The sequence below is a fragment of the Schistocerca nitens genome, chromosome 5, assembly GCF_023898315.1.
Source record: "Schistocerca nitens isolate TAMUIC-IGC-003100 chromosome 5, iqSchNite1.1, whole genome shotgun sequence".
Taxonomy (NCBI): Eukaryota; Metazoa; Arthropoda; class Insecta; order Orthoptera; family Acrididae; genus Schistocerca; species Schistocerca nitens.
The window spans coordinates 443,989,716-444,007,371 of NC_064618.1; the positions used below are offsets into that span (position 1 = coordinate 443,989,716).

General features: G+C 40.3%; 1 protein-coding gene across 1 annotated transcript in view; it reads left to right on the plus strand.

The window, feature by feature from the left end:
- The window catches only part of LOC126260131 (alpha-aminoadipic semialdehyde dehydrogenase-like), a 138,521-nt gene that overhangs the window by 56,914 nt on the left and 63,951 nt on the right, over positions 1–17,656 (plus strand). The window contains exons 3-4 of the mRNA XM_049957376.1: positions 7,471–7,688; positions 15,225–15,440. Of these exons, the coding sequence (XP_049813333.1) occupies positions 7,471–7,688; positions 15,225–15,440 (434 nt within the window). The remainder of the gene's footprint in view (positions 1–7,470; positions 7,689–15,224; positions 15,441–17,656) is intronic.

Here is a 17,656-nt window from a genome sequence, read left to right on the forward strand (position 1 = left end):
TTTATTTTTTTATTTACCTTATACAATACCCTTACATAGTTCCTGTTACGCTGAGATGTCTTGCTGCTCGCCGCTATTGACGACAGTGATGTGCGCGCCGTACGACATGACCTCCGAGTTTTCATTACGCCTCACTGAAACTCCAGAGACTGGGTTAGCCATGGCTATACACGACAATAAATTTATAGTTGCAACTTCCTTCTCTATGTGAAGCGGTTTTCGCGATCGAAGTACACCTTTCCAGAAGCAATGTAATATGACCAAGCCAGGACTGGTTCCTGTTGAGGATTCAGACACCCAACACACGCCAGCTACACAGTATGTCACGAATATCCAAGTACAATTCCTTGGTGATTCATCTGTGACAAAAACGAGCAGCACGCTAAATCCCCAACCAGCACATTAGCATGGTAGGCTTTTATGCCCTCATTTCTCTCGTCTAGGGCACCATTAGAGTCAAATGCTCACAGGTTCACCCCGACTTGCAAGACAACGATACCGGCGCAGCTCTGCAAAAACTATACTGCCCATATTCACCCTCGAAATCGCGCAATATACCACAATCGTGCAGTGCACTGACGCGTGCCTGCAAGCATTGGTATGAACGTCTCACGAACTGGTTGTGGCCGCTATGGAGCGTATCACGACCTCTCAGAACGCTTCTAAGAGCACGTTCTTGTATGCGCCCGTTTGTGCGACGTCTCGTCACTCATCCTTATCCCTTAACATGGACACCAGATAGGAAAGGACAAAAACATTGCTCATGAAAAGGTAGTGTCTCCTACTCCATCGACATTGGAGATCGCAAACATAAACAAAAAGAGGATAGCAGCAGTAAATTCTTATGCAAGACAACGCAGCGTGTTAATACTTTAGCAATCTTAATCTATTAATGTAACGATTATTGTTCCCCGAACAAAGGTTCATATATTTGCCTATTCTACTATGTACATTTCTTACACTACTATTATTCCACGAACTTCTTTGTGTGAGAGATGTGGTGGAATCCTATGGACTAGCGCCAATCCCTTGTTAGACTCCCCCTCCTCTGACGTGCATTAGGATTTGCAGGTCTAATTTCAATCTCCTGGTTCTCCTGTTGTCCTTGATTTCGCTCTCTCCAATTACGGTCGCTTTGCCGTACGTTATTTCTCCTGTCCCAGATTCCTTGTCTAGATTGACCCTGTTTCCTGACGTTCTGGTTTCCGTGTCTCTGGTTTCCATAACCTTGAGTAGCGTAACCTTGATTTCCGTAACCCTGGTTTCCTAACTGACGAGTGCGATTTTGCGATCTGTTGTCGTCTTCCCTTGCTGGCCCGTGGTATTTGTTATTTTGCGCCTTCTTCCTGTCCTTTGCGTCTTGTTTATCGAAGACTACTTCGAGTTCGCGCAATAGACTCTTGAATGCTTCTATGTCCGATCCACACCTTCCGACAAGTGTCTGTTGATACCTAATAGGCAATTTGGAAAAGCAAAATTTAATGATTTCTCCGTTGCTATATGGACTATCTAAAAACTGATTCTTCTTGAGTAAATCATCAAAAAATTTGGTTGCGTTCTTATGCCCGGACACTTCCAGTTCAGGACAAAATATTATTTCCTCTTTAATCCTGTCTTGCGCTTCCTTTGACCAGTAGGTCCGCAGGAATGCATCAACAAATTCCTGATAGGTCCGACACGTCGCTGCCACACCCCGCATCTTTTCCGCGGCTTGGCCCTCGATGTGTCCACACATGAATTCTAATTTTGCGTGGGTTGGCCATGATGACGGTAATGAATTAGTAAACTGCGTCACCCAGCTCTTCGGATGCATCGACCCTCCATTATCTCTGAACTTTTGGAATTTTAGTATCGACAGGAAGTGATTGTGATCAAAATCCTGTCCGATCCTCGCACTGGTGTTGTCACTCGTTTCCGATACTTGCACGTCTGCTGAGTGTCCTGATCTATCTTGCTGATAACTGTGATGTGCTACCTCTGTATCACAGTGGCGGTGACACTCAGAATTCACTCTCCTAAGTGGGCTACAATTATTGGAGCTATTACTAGGTGTTTCTGCGTGTGCATTGTTAGTTCCGCCCTCTGTCACTGGGCTAGAGCACGGCGGGCTTTTCCTCGGAGACACACTTCTGTGTACTCCATCATTGGTATCCGAACGCGCAGTGCTCGTGTGCCCGTTTCGCTCTAGTTTCGCCATCCGACTCTCTACTTCTTTCATTCGTTTCGTGATGTTGGTAACCGCAATATTACCTTGGGTTTTTAAGAACGCTAGGGATTTTGAGTGGGCTTGTGTCGCACGTCGCAAGCGACCTACAAGTTGAGAAGTTACTTTTGCGATTTTCATTGCCCCTGTTGCTGCCGTTTGGGCTAGGCCTGCTACTTTTTGTGCTACCATTGACAATTGTTTTGCTTCTCCACATTCTTTCTTTATTGTTAGTAATTCCCCACGAATTTCCCCTATATGCGAAATTATTGCCTCCGTGTCCTTCTTACGCTGTTCGTCAGCTTCTTCCTTCTCCTTCTTACGTTGTTTCTCCTCTTCTTCCTTCTCCCTCTTACGCTGTTCGTCAGCTTCTTCCTGCTTCTTACGCTTTTCGTCAGCTTCTTCTTTCATTGATCGTAGGAAGCTCAGTATTGGGTTTACGTCATCTTCTTGATCCTCTTCAAACATGGGCGATGTAACTCTGGACACCTGGGCGCTAGAGCTCTGACGTGACCGAGCTGGCCTCTGTCTGCACTCGTTCGTTTGACTATAAACTTCTGCTACCGTCTCGACCTGTGTGCCTGTCTCTGTTTCATCCTCTACTTCACTATCATAATCACGGCCGCAACGCTGCTCTGAGATCGCGTCCAAATCACCTTCCTCATCAATGCCCCTGGCGTCCTGTCCTGCTAAAAATGTGCCCATCTCATCTCCGAACCTATTCCCGTCAGTAAACTGCCCCTTATCCATTATGCTATCCTCTTTTGTTTTAGCTTCGCCCGATAATAGTCGTGCCTTACTTCTCGTTATCATTCATAAAAACAAATTCATCTAAAATGCACAATAAAATTAATCTACTCCATATATTTTTTACACATAAACATAAAATTTCAACAACGCTGTTCCAACGCTGTAATCACAAACACAATTTGATGTGGTACAGAAACCGCACACAAATCCGACAAAGTGCGATGCGGTACAGACACCACATCAGCGAAACACAAAAAAAACAATGAACAAAAAATATATACTCTGAAAACAAAAACTGTAGTCATGCGCCGCTACTTAAAACTAAACGCGGAACTACCAAAAAAAACTTGGGTATTAATCATTAAAAAAAATAGAGAGAAAAAAAAATTGAATGTTCCTACTAAGAATCCTGTTTGTTTATCAGAGATTCACAGGAAAGATCCGAGGCCAAGGGTCGCCATATTATGCGAGGTGCCGGGGCTAGTAGTGTATTTATCACTAAATTCTACTAGAATCCACATGTGTAAATCATGCTCTAAGCCCCCCCTATTCTAACTCCGACTTTTGCTGTTGCACAAGGATAAAACAAATACGCGAACTGACTCTAATCAACCCTGCTAGTGGAGTAGAAGAGAGTTTGGCACCTGCAATAATTAAATTTGATAAATAAGTTAAATAAACAAAGGTTTCATTAGCATAGTGAGGAATGATAGGGTTGCTCTATTGATTAACAGAAAGAAAGTTCTGTCCAAAATAACAATATGATTTATTAAGATTAAACGCAGAATAGTAAAAGAGACACAGGAAATATAAAACATCAAATTGGCTAAAATTGGAGATTCATACAAACACAGTAAAGGTGAAGTTGTCCCTAACTTAGATCGTGAGGTTTAAGACGAAGTGGTATGTGGAGCCAATTCCTTTCCACTCAAATCTCAAGAGAGACACACAGCTAACCCAATAGTAATTGCTGCTACTCGAAACTGAACAAAGTTAGAAAAGGATGAACAGGCGCGCTCTGCTGAGCTCTGATTATCACCTAGGAAAATCCCTATCTGCCGGTGCTGCGGACGTACATTACCAACAGTCTTCTTATCTCCCAGAACACGATCTGGCGTACCGCAGGCGAGGGCTGGTTGCTCCGACGTCCTCGACCGAAAGCCGACTGCCGACTACCCAGAGCACCCGCACAGGCCGAACACCGAACATTCCCGCCCCCACGACAGTGGCCGTGGTTACGTTCCAATCAGCAACTCGAAAACCGGCGGAAATTCCACTCCATTGCCGGAGCACTACCATTCCACCAATGGAGATTCTTGGCGCCAATTTCTGTGCTGATTTTGCAGAAAGTGCGGGAATTTTCCCGCCACAACTGCGTGGGTACACAAGTCATTCCCACGCCTCGCTGGTAGCCCGCCAGAAAGTGTTTTCGCAAAGTTTCTCTGAAGTAACGGAACCTCTAGCCCAGCCGCTACTTCACACCCCAGCGGGCGTGTCTCTTGACAATGTCGGCGTCTGAAAAGCATTCACTCGACTGCCTCACACACGTCGGCTTAACTCTCTCCAGTTCCACAGAGCCCGCCTGTCACCGGCCCACCCGGGTGACGAGAGACGCTGCGTGGGAAGTACGCGTGTTAAGGAAAAGCAACCCTCCACCGCATGCAACTAGAGAGGAGAATCGTAAGATAGAAATATGAGAGGGGGCTCATGCCACCTCTCAAGTGTACATTTATAGCTACAGCTTATAGCTCTGAGGAATTAGGAGATTGTCTGGGATTCATAATCAAAAACCATTCTCTCTAAAATGTTCACTATATTCTGAAAATCACAGACCAAAAAGAATCCACACAATCCAACTACCAGAGCAGTTCAGAGTCTAATGCAATGATGCCACTACAACTGTTCAAATTAAATGTTTAAGTGAATGCTCGCCATAATTTGATGATAATGTTCATGAAACGCCACGCTAATAATTGTAGAATGTCTGTCCTGCAGCGGCACATGAAAATACGACATACGCAAACTAAAGATAGATCATTAATGTCATCCCAAAATTAACACTTCACTCGAAAACGATTTCATGATTACGCGAATCCCAAGTAACTTATTACTGCATCCGAGGCTGTTTATATCAACGATACCGACGCGACTCCCGGCACAGGTGGTGTGCTAATCAGCGTCTGGAGAGAACTGGGGCCTTCCTCTTTTTTTTGCACAGAGTTCTTACATATAAAGCTGCGGTGCGGACGGCTAATGGAATGCCTGATCAAATCTGCTCTCCCGACTAGCCGCTGGGCTACTAATGCACCACTTTAAGTTATCGAATAAATCATTGCTTCCTTTGCTGATGGCCGATGAAGCTCTCAATTTAAATGTGCAATCAGCACACAAGTAAGTAATCATAATAAAAGTCTGACGTGGCTAAGTCAAATATTTTGGGTGAGAGAATTAATTTAATTACACTACACGCAGTAGACGAGCTCTGAACTTGCTCTTTTGAGATACGCTATAGCTAAAGTTTTATAGTTATTCTGTTGAAACTTCTCACATTTTTATGATTATAGCGGATCTCCCTTCTACTTAAATTTAAACATCCTAGCTTTATTTATTCGCCTACTAAATCTATCTTGCTTCCTTAATTTCTAAGACAAAAACCAGAAAATCATGAATTTCAACTAAAATTTTAATTTGTGAGATCCAGAATACTGTTTCTACTAAATTATTGTGCAAAAGGAATCTAAATATAAATTTTTAAGTTTCTAGCTCTTTTCTGTTGCGCCAATGATTTTTACAGAAAAACATCCAAATTGCGAAAATGGTTAAAGTTATTGAACTGATATCCAACACCAATTTTGTATTACTCCTGACATTCTAGAAACGTTTCAGGTTATTTACTTCATTTTAAAGTATTGCGCAATATTTATGACGTCAGAGCTAGTTACAGCGGACTAGGCTGGCACACAATATGAATTTTATAAGGCGTGAGTATGCTGCTTCCCTACATCTGGGTGCAAGTCTTTCGATTTGATGGGTGAATGTGATGAATAGACCAAAAAAGAGGGGAGGGGTGGGGAGAGCAAGACAGAAGTATGGAATGTGGCTGTGGAATAGTTATAGCAAGCCTATTACATAATGGTGAGATAAATAATAACTGGCTGCTGCTATTTTGATAAGGGTGAGCAATGGAACTGTGTGGTCATTAAGGACCAGGTCAGGATTCTTTGATTGGTGATTATTAATGGCCAGAATTTCAAGTAGTGTTAGTTTTCTACCATTAGTTCCTTTATGGAGAACATCACATTTCACATAATTTGAATCCTTCCGTGCTCAGTCAGTCCTGATTGAGCAACATATAATTTGCCAAACAGATGGCAGGAAATTCTATGTATTCCACTCTGTTCTGAAGATGGAATCTTGTGTTTACTATTGAACAGAAGGTGGGCAGCAGTATTACTAGTGTAAAAAGCTGGAGTATGTTTCCTTGATTTTAGTTTCCTGGCAAAAAATCTTTGAAGTTCTACCCACATATAGCAGGGGTCTATTTGTTATCAGGGTTGTTTTGTGCTGTCTGATGTGAATAAAGGAGTGCTGTTATCCCCCATCTCTTCTTTTTGCTGAGTATGTTCTCAATTAGTATAGAATTATAACCATTGCTGCATGCTATTTCTTTAATTATTTTCAGAATACAGTAGGTGGTGCACCATGGAATGGAAGGCTGAATGTTTGTGTGTTATGGGATGAGGGGAATTGGTAGGTATTACTGGGCCTGTTGTAGCTACTTTCCTGTACATCTTAAATAAATGCTGTTGCTTACTGATGTCAATGGTGAGGTCTAAAAAGCTGATAGAATCTTGTTCCAACTCTATTGCAAATTTGGTTTTACTATGGTGTGAATTCAAATGTTGAAAAAATTTATTTAATTGTCTACTCGTACCTGTCCAAAAGTGCAGCACATCATCCACATCCCTAGTCAAATATCGTATTTTAAAACTTAGAGTCTCTTTATCTAAAATGTTTGTTCATAATAATCCATAAACATTTCAGCTAATACAGGGCTCAGTGGTGACTCCATTGCTAACCCATCTAATTGACTGTTACAGAGTTGTTGAAATTGGAAATAATTTTGCTTTAAGCATTTTTCAGTTGCCATCTTTATATCTTCTGTCTCCACTGTTTTTTTTTCTGACATGATGTAACAATTCTGTTGAAATTTCTACTGCTCTGCAAGTGGAAAGTTGGAAAACTGGCTGCTAACATCAATGAGGCTAGTTTTGCACTAGGTGGAATGGGCACATCTTACTTTTTTCACTAAAGCAAGTGAATTAGGTATTCCAAATTTTGGTTGAAATTTAGTTTTTGTTTTAATTAGTGGATCTAATTTTTTTCTAATTTCTAATTATAATCATGCCAGACACATATACAGCTACAGTTTTTTTCTGATCTTGAACATTGCCAATAGCTTTTGCATATTAAATCAATGACTAAAATCAGTGTTGTTTGCTTCTTCAAATCTCTAGGGAAGATACTGCCAGAAGCAATTGGTGAAGTACAAGAATACATAGATATATGTGATTATGCCGTTGGTCTGTCACGTATGTTTGCTGGGAAACTCTTTCCATCTGAGCGTGAGGGACATCTTCTGATTGAAAAATGGAATCCATGGGGTGTTGTTGGAGTAATTAGTGCATTCAACTCTCCTGTAGCAGTATATGGTTGGAACAGTGCCATTGCCATGGTAAGTTTCAGTTTCAGGAGTATTATAGCTTTCTGTCTGACAGTTATAGTGAATTAAATTGTTTTCTGCACACAAACTAGCAAGAAGCTGTAACTTTATTGTATGGCAAAATGTGTATAATGTATGAGCTATGCCAGAATTTACAGTTTACACACTTTCCTACACTACTGGACATTAAAACTGCTACACCATGTAGATGACATGTTACAGATGCAAAATTTAACTGACAGGAAGAAGATGCTGTGATATGCAAATGATTAGCTTTTCAGAGCATTCACACAAGGTTGGCACCGGTGGCGACACCTACAATGTGCTGACATGAGGAAAGTTTCCAACTGATTACTCATACACAAACAGCAGTTGACCAGCATTGCCTGGTGTAACATTGTTGTGATGCCTCGTGTAAGGAGGAGAGATGCGTACCATCATGTTTCCGACTTTGATAAAGGTTGGATTGTAGCCTGCTGCGATTGCGGTTTATCATATCATGACATTACTGCTTGCATTGCTCAAGATCTAATGACTGTTAGCAGAATATGGAATCAGTGGGTTCAGGAGGGTAATACGGAACACCGTGCTGGATCCCAACAACCTCATATCACTAGCACTCGAGATGACAGGCATCTTATCCGCATGGCTGTAACGTATTGTGTAGCCACGTCTCAATCCCCGAGTCAACAGATGGAGACGTAGACAACAACAGTTCGATGACATTTGCAGCAGCATGGACCATCAGCTTGGAGACATGGCTGCGGTTACCCTTGACACTGCATCACAGGCAGGAGCACCTGTGATGGTGTACTCAATGACAAACCTGGGTGCATGAATGGCAAAACGTCATTTTTTTGGATGAATTCAGGTTCTGTTGACAACATCATGATGGTCGCATCTGGGTTTGGCGACATCGCGGTGAACACACATTGGAAGCGTATATTCATCATCGCCATACTGGCGTATCACCCGGCATGATGGTATGGGGTGCCATTGGTTACATGTCTCGCTCACCTCTTGTTCACATTGACGGCACTTTGAACAGTGGACGTTACCTTTCAGATGTGCTACGACTCATGGCTCTACCCTTCATTCGATCCCTGCGAAACCCTACATTTCAGCAGGAGAATGCACGACCGCATGTTGCAGGGCCTGTATGGACCTTTCTGGATACAGAGAATGTTCGACTGCTGCCCTGGCCAGCACATTCTCCAGATCTCTCACCAATTGAAAATGTCTGGTCAATGGTGGCCGAGTAACTGGTTTGTCACAATACGTCGGTCACTACTCTTGATGAACTGTGGTATTGTGTTGAAGCTGCATGGGCAACCTGTGCCTGTACATGCCATCCAAGCTCTGTTTGACTCAGTGCCCAGGTGTATCAAGGCCATTATTATGGCCAGAAGTGGTTGTTTTGGGTATTGATTTCTCAGGATCTATGCACCCAAATTCTGTGAAAATGTAATCATATGTCAGTTCTAGTATAATATATTTGTCCAATGAATACCTGTTTATCATCTGCATTTCTTCTTGGTGTAGCAATTTTAATGACCAGTAGTGTATGTATATGTCAGTCTTAAAAGGTTGTGGCAAACATAAACTGCAATTTTCTGGTGATTAAAGATTCAAAGTGCTGTTGTCACATAAAAATAAAAATTACAATACAGATCTGTAAGGGTTGCTGCCTTGACAGAGGATTGAAATGATAACATGAACTAGGCTATTCATGTTTTATGCTACAGGGAATATTTTTTACTGCATAAATATATGTCAGTGATTAGTTAGCATACTAATCAGTTTAGATCAGGGGAAAAAGTTAGCAAGTGTGTTATGAGAATTATCATATTCTGCATGGATTTTTAATTTAGTACATAGAAAAAAAGACTGACAGCATAAATTTCTTATGATACTTCAGATGGTATCCTCTGAATACAGACAGAACAAAAAGAAAGGGAGAGCTGCAGAAACTTTTCTGACAATGGGTTGTTGTGCAAAAACAGTGAATTTCTGTCAAAGATTGCCAAGCAAGAAAGATTACAGAGACTTTTCTGGCATTTTTCTAAAGAGTACTACCTGAGACAGAGATTAAATATGGTATGCTCTGATAGAATATTAATAATTTCAGACTAAAGGACACCACTCACAAAATAGCAGAACCATTGAGTTGTCAACAGATACACACAGAAAAGAAAGAAAGCTTGATAGCTTTTGGAATCAATCCTTTCTCGAGCTAGAGTTCAAGTACATCCACAAAGTGTACACACATAACCCCCCCCCCCTCTCCACACACACACACACACACTGAGTGTCCACCATACAAACTGTAGTTCTAGATGGATGCACAATGCTGTGATTGCAATTCAGCAGGTGACCTGGGCAGGAAGGGGGTAGTGTTTGGTGGGGTGGGTAGAGGGAGAAACAGGCAGGAGGAAGAAAGATGGGCTGGCAGTGGGCAACCACAGAAGACCAAAATATCAGAAATATTAGAAGTGCAAGGCCCATATTTTGACATGGAAACAGAGAGTGAGAGTAGTGCTCCAAGTGGCCATGGTAGTGAACTTTAAATTCAAGGAATATGACACAGAAATCCATATTATTGCTTTTTAAAATGTGACTATTAGATGATAATATTTTTCATTTGTGCTTTATGTATGGGTCTGCTAGTCTGGTGGAAAAGTGTATTTATTTGTAAAACACAATATTGCAATTTTGACCATGTGGCTGTTATCAAGTGGAAATTATGTTCCTGATTATGACCTTCTTGTGTGTATTGCACTTTCTGAATTTCAATGTAAATATTTTGCTTGTATTCCACTTAATTTTTGTCCTTGTACACAATAGTGGGTGTGGTAAATGATTACATATTTATTTTTATTTCATATGAAATAGAAAATGGTTTCATCATATGGTATTGTGGAAAGTTCTATGGGACCAAACTGCTGATGTCATCAGTCATATGGTATTCTATGGACTCATGTCTATCTGTTACTTCTTATGAATCCATGTGTGAATTGTTTGATTTAAATGCACTTTAAGTATATTGTGCTAAAATGTACTATTTGTAGTACCAGTCAATAACGTTTGAAAACATTTGTGTAACTACTTTTGCATTTTTGCATTTCAAGAAAGAATGGTCTAGTCACCAAGACTACAAAGCATAGGGCCTACTCATATAGATTCACATTCAAACTCTTTAAGACACTATGAAATGCATGGCACTCCATGACAAGAAGCAACTTCATTAAAAGCAGAGTTACATAATCATTCCATGGCAAGATATAATAAATTTGACTACCAATACTGTTAAAACCTGCAAATATGGAGTTCTACATTAAATATGAGAAAGTACTGAAAACAGATACGAACAAAAATAACATAGAATATGAGCAATATGCAATGCATTTAAATTGATCAGTTCACACTCAGATTTGTAGGCAATAACAGATACGCATATGTCCACAGAACACCACGCAATGAAAGCAACTTCTACTTTATATGAAACAAAAACAAATTTGAAATCATTTACTGTACCTAGTGTTATGGACATGAGAAGAACACAATCAGAATACATGCCACATATATACAACACAATTCAAAGAGTGCAGTAGATTTGAGAGGTCGTAATGAGAAGCACACTGTGCTGAAACCAGCTTCTGTTAACTATGAAGTAAAAACATAGAAGACTAAAAATCAACCAATAAGAAAGCAAGATGATGGACTGATAAACTTACACCATTTCAAGTAGTGTGGCAACAAACCAAAGGCATGTTACTAGAAGTCCCCATGTGAGTTGAACCTGTGTGGCTAACTAGCCGCTATAGGGGGCCAGTCAGTTTGCTGGCTAAGAACGCAGGAGGAAGGGGTGGCAGAGATATGGGCTAGGCATGTGCTTCACAGATGCTGGAGGTGGTGGTGAGTGGCACACAATGAATATGATGTGGAGATGTCAATTGGGAAGAGATGATAAGTGAGAGGAAGGTGAAACTGTTGGGTGGTGAAAGGGAGGACTGTGCATTAAAGGAGTTTGAAGCAAGGAGTTTGTGTTGCAAGGGTATCTCGCATCTGTGTAGTTCAGAACAGCTGGTGGCGATGCAAGGATCCATATTTCCCTGGTTGTGAAGCAGCCATTGAAACTGAGCATATCGTTCTCAGCTGGAAGTTGTGCTGCTGGGTGTTGAATTTATTTTGAGCCCCAGCTTGGCAGTAGCCATTTATTCTGGCGGATGCCTGATTGGTTGTCATACTGACTTAAAGCGCTGTGCAGTGATTGAAGCAGAACTGATATATGACATAGCTGGTTTCAAAGGTGGCCTTGCCTCTGATGGGGTGGGATAAGCTAGTGACCAGAATGGAGCAGGAACTGTGTGAGCAAGTAATAATGGATCAGGAGTGAGAGTGGCATAGGGATGGACTAGGATATCCTGCAGGTTGCATCAGCAATGGAATACAGACTTACTAGCAGTGGAAAGGATCGTTGGTAGAATGCCCCTTATTTCAGAGCATGACGAATGATAAGGCCTTGGTGAAAGGGAAATCTGCTTGTAGACTAAGTTTGGGAGGTAGCACCTGTTTGTGAAGGTCCTTGTGAGACATTCACTATACTGGGCAAGGGAGTTCTCATCACTGCAGACATGCAGTCCACAGGTGGTGAGGTTGTATGGGACAAGTTTTTTGGTGTGGAAGGATTGACAGTTGTCAAAACACTGGTACTTTTCATGGTTGGTAGGTCCACATTAAACCCATTAACCACCAACAGTATAAGCATTTCAACAGCTGCCATCCCTTCCATATAACCTTGATCTATGTATGGCATATTTACAGGGGTGAAAATTCCCTTGCCCAGAGTGCTGAAGGTCTCCGCAGAGGACCTAATTCACATACCTAATCTGCAAACAGATTTATCATGTCATATTCTTGTACACTTCTAATTCTCCCACCACTCCCCCAAAAATCAACTACAAAGAAGCACCTGTCTCATCACTAGTACCATCCTGGACTGGAACAAATGAGTCAAATCCTTAGCCAGGACTTTGATTATCTATAATTATGCCCCAAAACAAGGGGTTGGGTTGGGTTGTTTGGAGGAAGAGACCAAACTGCGAAGTCATCGGTCCCATCGGATTATGGAAGGACAGGGAAGGAAGTTGGCCATGCCCTTTCAAAGGAACCATCCCGACATTTGCCTGGAGCAATTTAGGGAAATCACAGAAAACCTAAATCAGGATGGCCGGACGCAGGATTGAACAGTCGTCCTCCCAGACGCGAGTCCACCAAAACAAGGGACATCGTACTCAAGATCCTTCTCATTCCTCCTAATGTGACCTGCTTCTCACCCAATCTACATAACATCATAGTCCATCCTTACACCACTCCTAACTGTAGTAGGATACTACACTTTTTTCATTTTGCAAAGTGCATGTTTTACATTTCAGAATATTTAAAGCAAAGTGCCAATCCTTGCACCATCCATTTTGAACGTGTATCAGTACCTGACTGAACCTTTGTGCAGCTTTCTTAAGATAATACTGTACTATAGGTAACTGAATCTGCAAAAAGTCTGAAGTTATCAGTATTTTCTCATTAATGTACACTATCAACAGAAGGGTCCCAACACACTTCACTAGAGCATGTTATAAGTTTCAGTTGCATCTGTCAGTGACTCCCCATCCAGTATAACACTGCATACTGCCTACCAGGAAATACTTAAACCAATCAAACATTTTTTTTTGATACCCCCATATGATCATACTTTCATTAATAATGTGTGGTTGGTATGACTTTGAGTCAAATGTTTTTTCAGAAGTCAAGCAATATGGCATACACCTGACTGCCTTTATCTATGTCATGCAAGAATAATGCTAGTTGAAACCAAAAAATGGAAAAATCCAGAATGGAATAATGCCAATATTATGAAAGGATAGATTGCTACTCACTGTATAGAGGATATGTTGAGTCACAGACAGACACAACAAAAAGATTGCTGTACATTTGAGCTTTCAGCCTAAAGGCCTTCTAACATATAAAAATATAAACACACACACACACACACACACACATACACACACACACAAACGCGCACGCGCGCGCGCTTGCACACAGCTCCCATGACCACTGTCTGTGGCCTGATCTGGCCTCAGTGGCCAGAGACAGTGGCCATGTGTGTGTGTGTGTGTGTGTGTGTGTGTGTGTGTGTGTTGTGCTTCTATGGATGTGCATTTTCTACTTTGGAAGACTACCTTTTGGCCAAAATCTCAAACATACAGTAGACCACTTGTTGTGCCTGTCTGCAACTCAACTTCTCCTCTATATGGTGAGTAGTAATCTATGCTTTTCATAATAAAAATGCTAGATGGTTTTAGCATGACCAATTTTCAGCTCATTTATGATGCTGTTCTGTGTTGTAAGATTCTACAAAAAATGGATGTCAGACACAATGGATGGTAGTTCTGTGGATTACTTCTGCTACCCTTCTTCTAAATTTGTGTGAACTGAGCTTTCTTCCAATGGAGTAGAAAAAGGTCTCAGCCATATGTTTACCTTTTGTGTCTTCCACCTAATTTTAATCCTTCACTTCATGCACTGTTTTTATAACTCCCATGCCTTCTCCCCCCCCCCCCCCCCTCTCTTTCCCCCCTACAGTTTCATACTATGCCCACTGCCCATCCATTATCTATCACCCATATTTACAATTGTGACTACTTCTCTTTATAGATAGATTTTTATTCGTTTTCTCACTTCTCACTTACTGGACTCACATTCAGGAGGACAGCAGTTCAAGCCTGCATCTGGCCATCCTGATTTAGCTTTTCCGTGATTTCCCTAAATCACTTCAGGCAAATGCTGGGATGGTTCCTTTGAAAAGTCATGGATGATTTCCTTCCACATCCTTACCTAATTTGATGGGACTGGTGACATCACTGTTTGGTCCCCTCTCCCCAAAATCAACCAGCCAACCAACCTCTCGCTCACTTTTTTTTTACCTTCTATATTTATTTTCATATTTTATCATTTAATAGTTATTTTTGCAGCCTGTAATCAACCACAAACACCAATTTATTGCCCGCTGATTGAGAACATTCATGTTATTTTAAAATATTTGGTATTTATTGTTGGTTGCAAATCTTTCACAAAGTTACTGTTTTTTCTACCCCCTTTCTTTTATATCTGATGGAATCATGTGGCTTGTTCTTTCCTTGATTTACTAGTATTTAATGATTTAACTCAATTAATATAGAGGAAACAACACTGTTTCTGAAACTCTGAGTGTTGGAATGTAAATTTTAAGTCTTTTTACGATGTTATTACTAAGCTTTTTCATTTATGTCCTGCTTCTCCAATGACAACATTTTTAATCCATATTCTATCTGTACATAACTTGGTAAATAAAGGTGCTTCCAATACTTTTTTGTTCTGTTTGGTATTTTCTTTGATACAATGTAAATTTAATTTATTAAAAATTGCAGTAGTGCTACACCTAGTCCTCGCAGTTAAATAGCAATCTTCAAACAATGGAACACATTTTACAACACCCACAAAATGTTTCAGGTATGTGGAAATGCTTTGTTGTGGAAGGGGGCTCCAACAACCCCTCTTGTGTCTGTTGCTACTAGCAAGATCTTAGCATCAGTATTAGAAAAAAATAATCTTCCTGGTGCCATTTGTTCTTTGTGCACTGGCGGAACTGACATTGGACAAGCTATTGCAAAAGATACTAGGCTGCCACTGGTAGCATTTACTGGTAGCACAAATGCTGGCCATAAGGTAAGAGCATATAATTCTAAGTGTGTTTGTGAGAAATTTACCATATGCTAATAAGAGAAATTTACACTGAGCATAAAGCTCATTTTCAAGGAAAGTGAAGGATTCATATTTTCATCACCAATTTTTTCTTAAAGTTGATATAAAGATGAAATATTGAGTATGAACCCAAAATGAGATGTGATTTTACTGTAATAGTCTATAATATACAGCACAACTGCAGAGTAAATATTCATATGACAACTGTTTGGTTTAAAAAATGTAAAGCAAATTAGAATTTGAAGTCATATTGATGACGAGGTCACTAGATGTAGCAGTTCAGATCAGTGAAGGATGAGGGAGGAACTCAGCTGTGCTCTTAAACAGTTTAGGGAAACTTTGGGTTATCTAAATCAGGATGACTGGACAAGGCTTAAACTGTCACCCTCCTAACCATGAATCCAGTGTCTTACTAATGTGCCATCACTCTCAGACATTTGATATTGCACTTCATGACAGATTAACTAAGTAATGGATGGATGTTGGTGTAGATGACAGAGTTACATTTTGTATTTTTGATGCAATGATTACTTCAACAGAATCAGAGTAATATGACAGCTGCTAGATTCATTGACCTTCGTTATGTTTGCCACTGTTCATACACTCTTTGGTGTGTATAATTTTCAGAGCAAATCTTACTTATAGATAAATTTCTTTTAGTTATGATGAGCTCATGCTCTAGTAATATCTCAATACATTGTACAAATTACAGTACACATTAATGGAATAAGGAAGCAAATATGTATACATGGTTCACAAGAAAAAGCCATGGGTGCTACTAAATTCACATTCTACAAGCACATCTGTGCTCTGCAAACTACTGTGAAGTGCATGGCAGAAGGAACTTTGCATTGTAAAATGTATTGGACTTTCTCCCTGTTTCATTTGCATATGGACTGTGGGAAGAAATGCTGTTCAAGTGCCAGTTTGATTGCTGTAATTAGTCTATTTAGTCTAATCAGGGTCTGTTAGTTCAGGTTTTTCAGTATTTCTGTTACACTCTTCTGAGGTTCTAGAAAACCTGTGACCATTCATACTGCCTTTCTTTGTGTAAGTTCAACAAGCACTTTCAGTCCTATTTAATATGGGTTCCACACCAGAAGTAGTTACAAGAGTGTTTTGTAAGCTACGTCCTCAGTGCCCAGAAACAATGGTCTCATAAGAGTCTGGCTTCAGTGGGCAGAGACAGAAGTCGTGTATGTGCAAGTTATGCTTCTGAGAATGTGTGTGTGTTTTCTGCTTCAGAAGAAGGCCTTTTCACTGGACGCTTAAGTTTATAGCAGTCTTTTCATTTGTCTGTTTGCAACTCACTTTCTCCTCTGTATGGTGAACAGCAATCTGTCCTTTTCATATTGCTGTCAATAGTTATTTTATTGATTTACACAGTGAGAGAAATATTAGGTAGTGGTGTGGTGATATGCTGTTGATGATCTTATGAGACTGTAGCTGTGTGACATGCTACATTTATGAAGTGCACAGTCATAAATACTACTTTTATTTTGATCATAACTTGTATTCTACTAATGAGAAAAAAATTCAGAAACTTTTATGTGTTAAATTTCCCATTCTCTTTTCATTTCTTCAAAATATTTAAGGGTCTGTGAAATTTGCAAGCATTTATTTTTAGTGTGTATTGAAGCCCACCCAGTTTAGACTAATAATGTTTAATATCTATCAAGAAGGCAATCACTTCTGATCTAGAAGATGCAATGAGGTGTGTAGTCCAAAGAAAAAATTACTACACACTGCAGCTCAGTTTTCAAACATATATTGTTCATGCACATATGTTTCACAGATGTACATCTCCTCTCTCTATAAATGCTACTGTCCATTGGTAAGAGTAGCATGTATGATGTGTCAGGTAAATGCAAAAGAGCCCATTGGTGTAAAAAGAAATCACTTCCAAACATGGCATTAGCACATTGAGGATTGAGCAGCTAAGGTGTTGTTCATCTGGTTGATGCTGCACTTTTTCATAGGTTTTTCTCAATTTTGTCTAGTAGATTCTACTGCACAGAATTTACTTCAGGTTATTGTATTTGAAACAGGAGCTTTTTTCTATGAAACACTGCAAAGATGCATAGACCTACATGAGTGACCTATTTTTTATATTGAAATAAAATATGTAATTTCACAAGAACAATTTTTTTCATCTTTAGTTTCCTAAATGGAGATAGAAT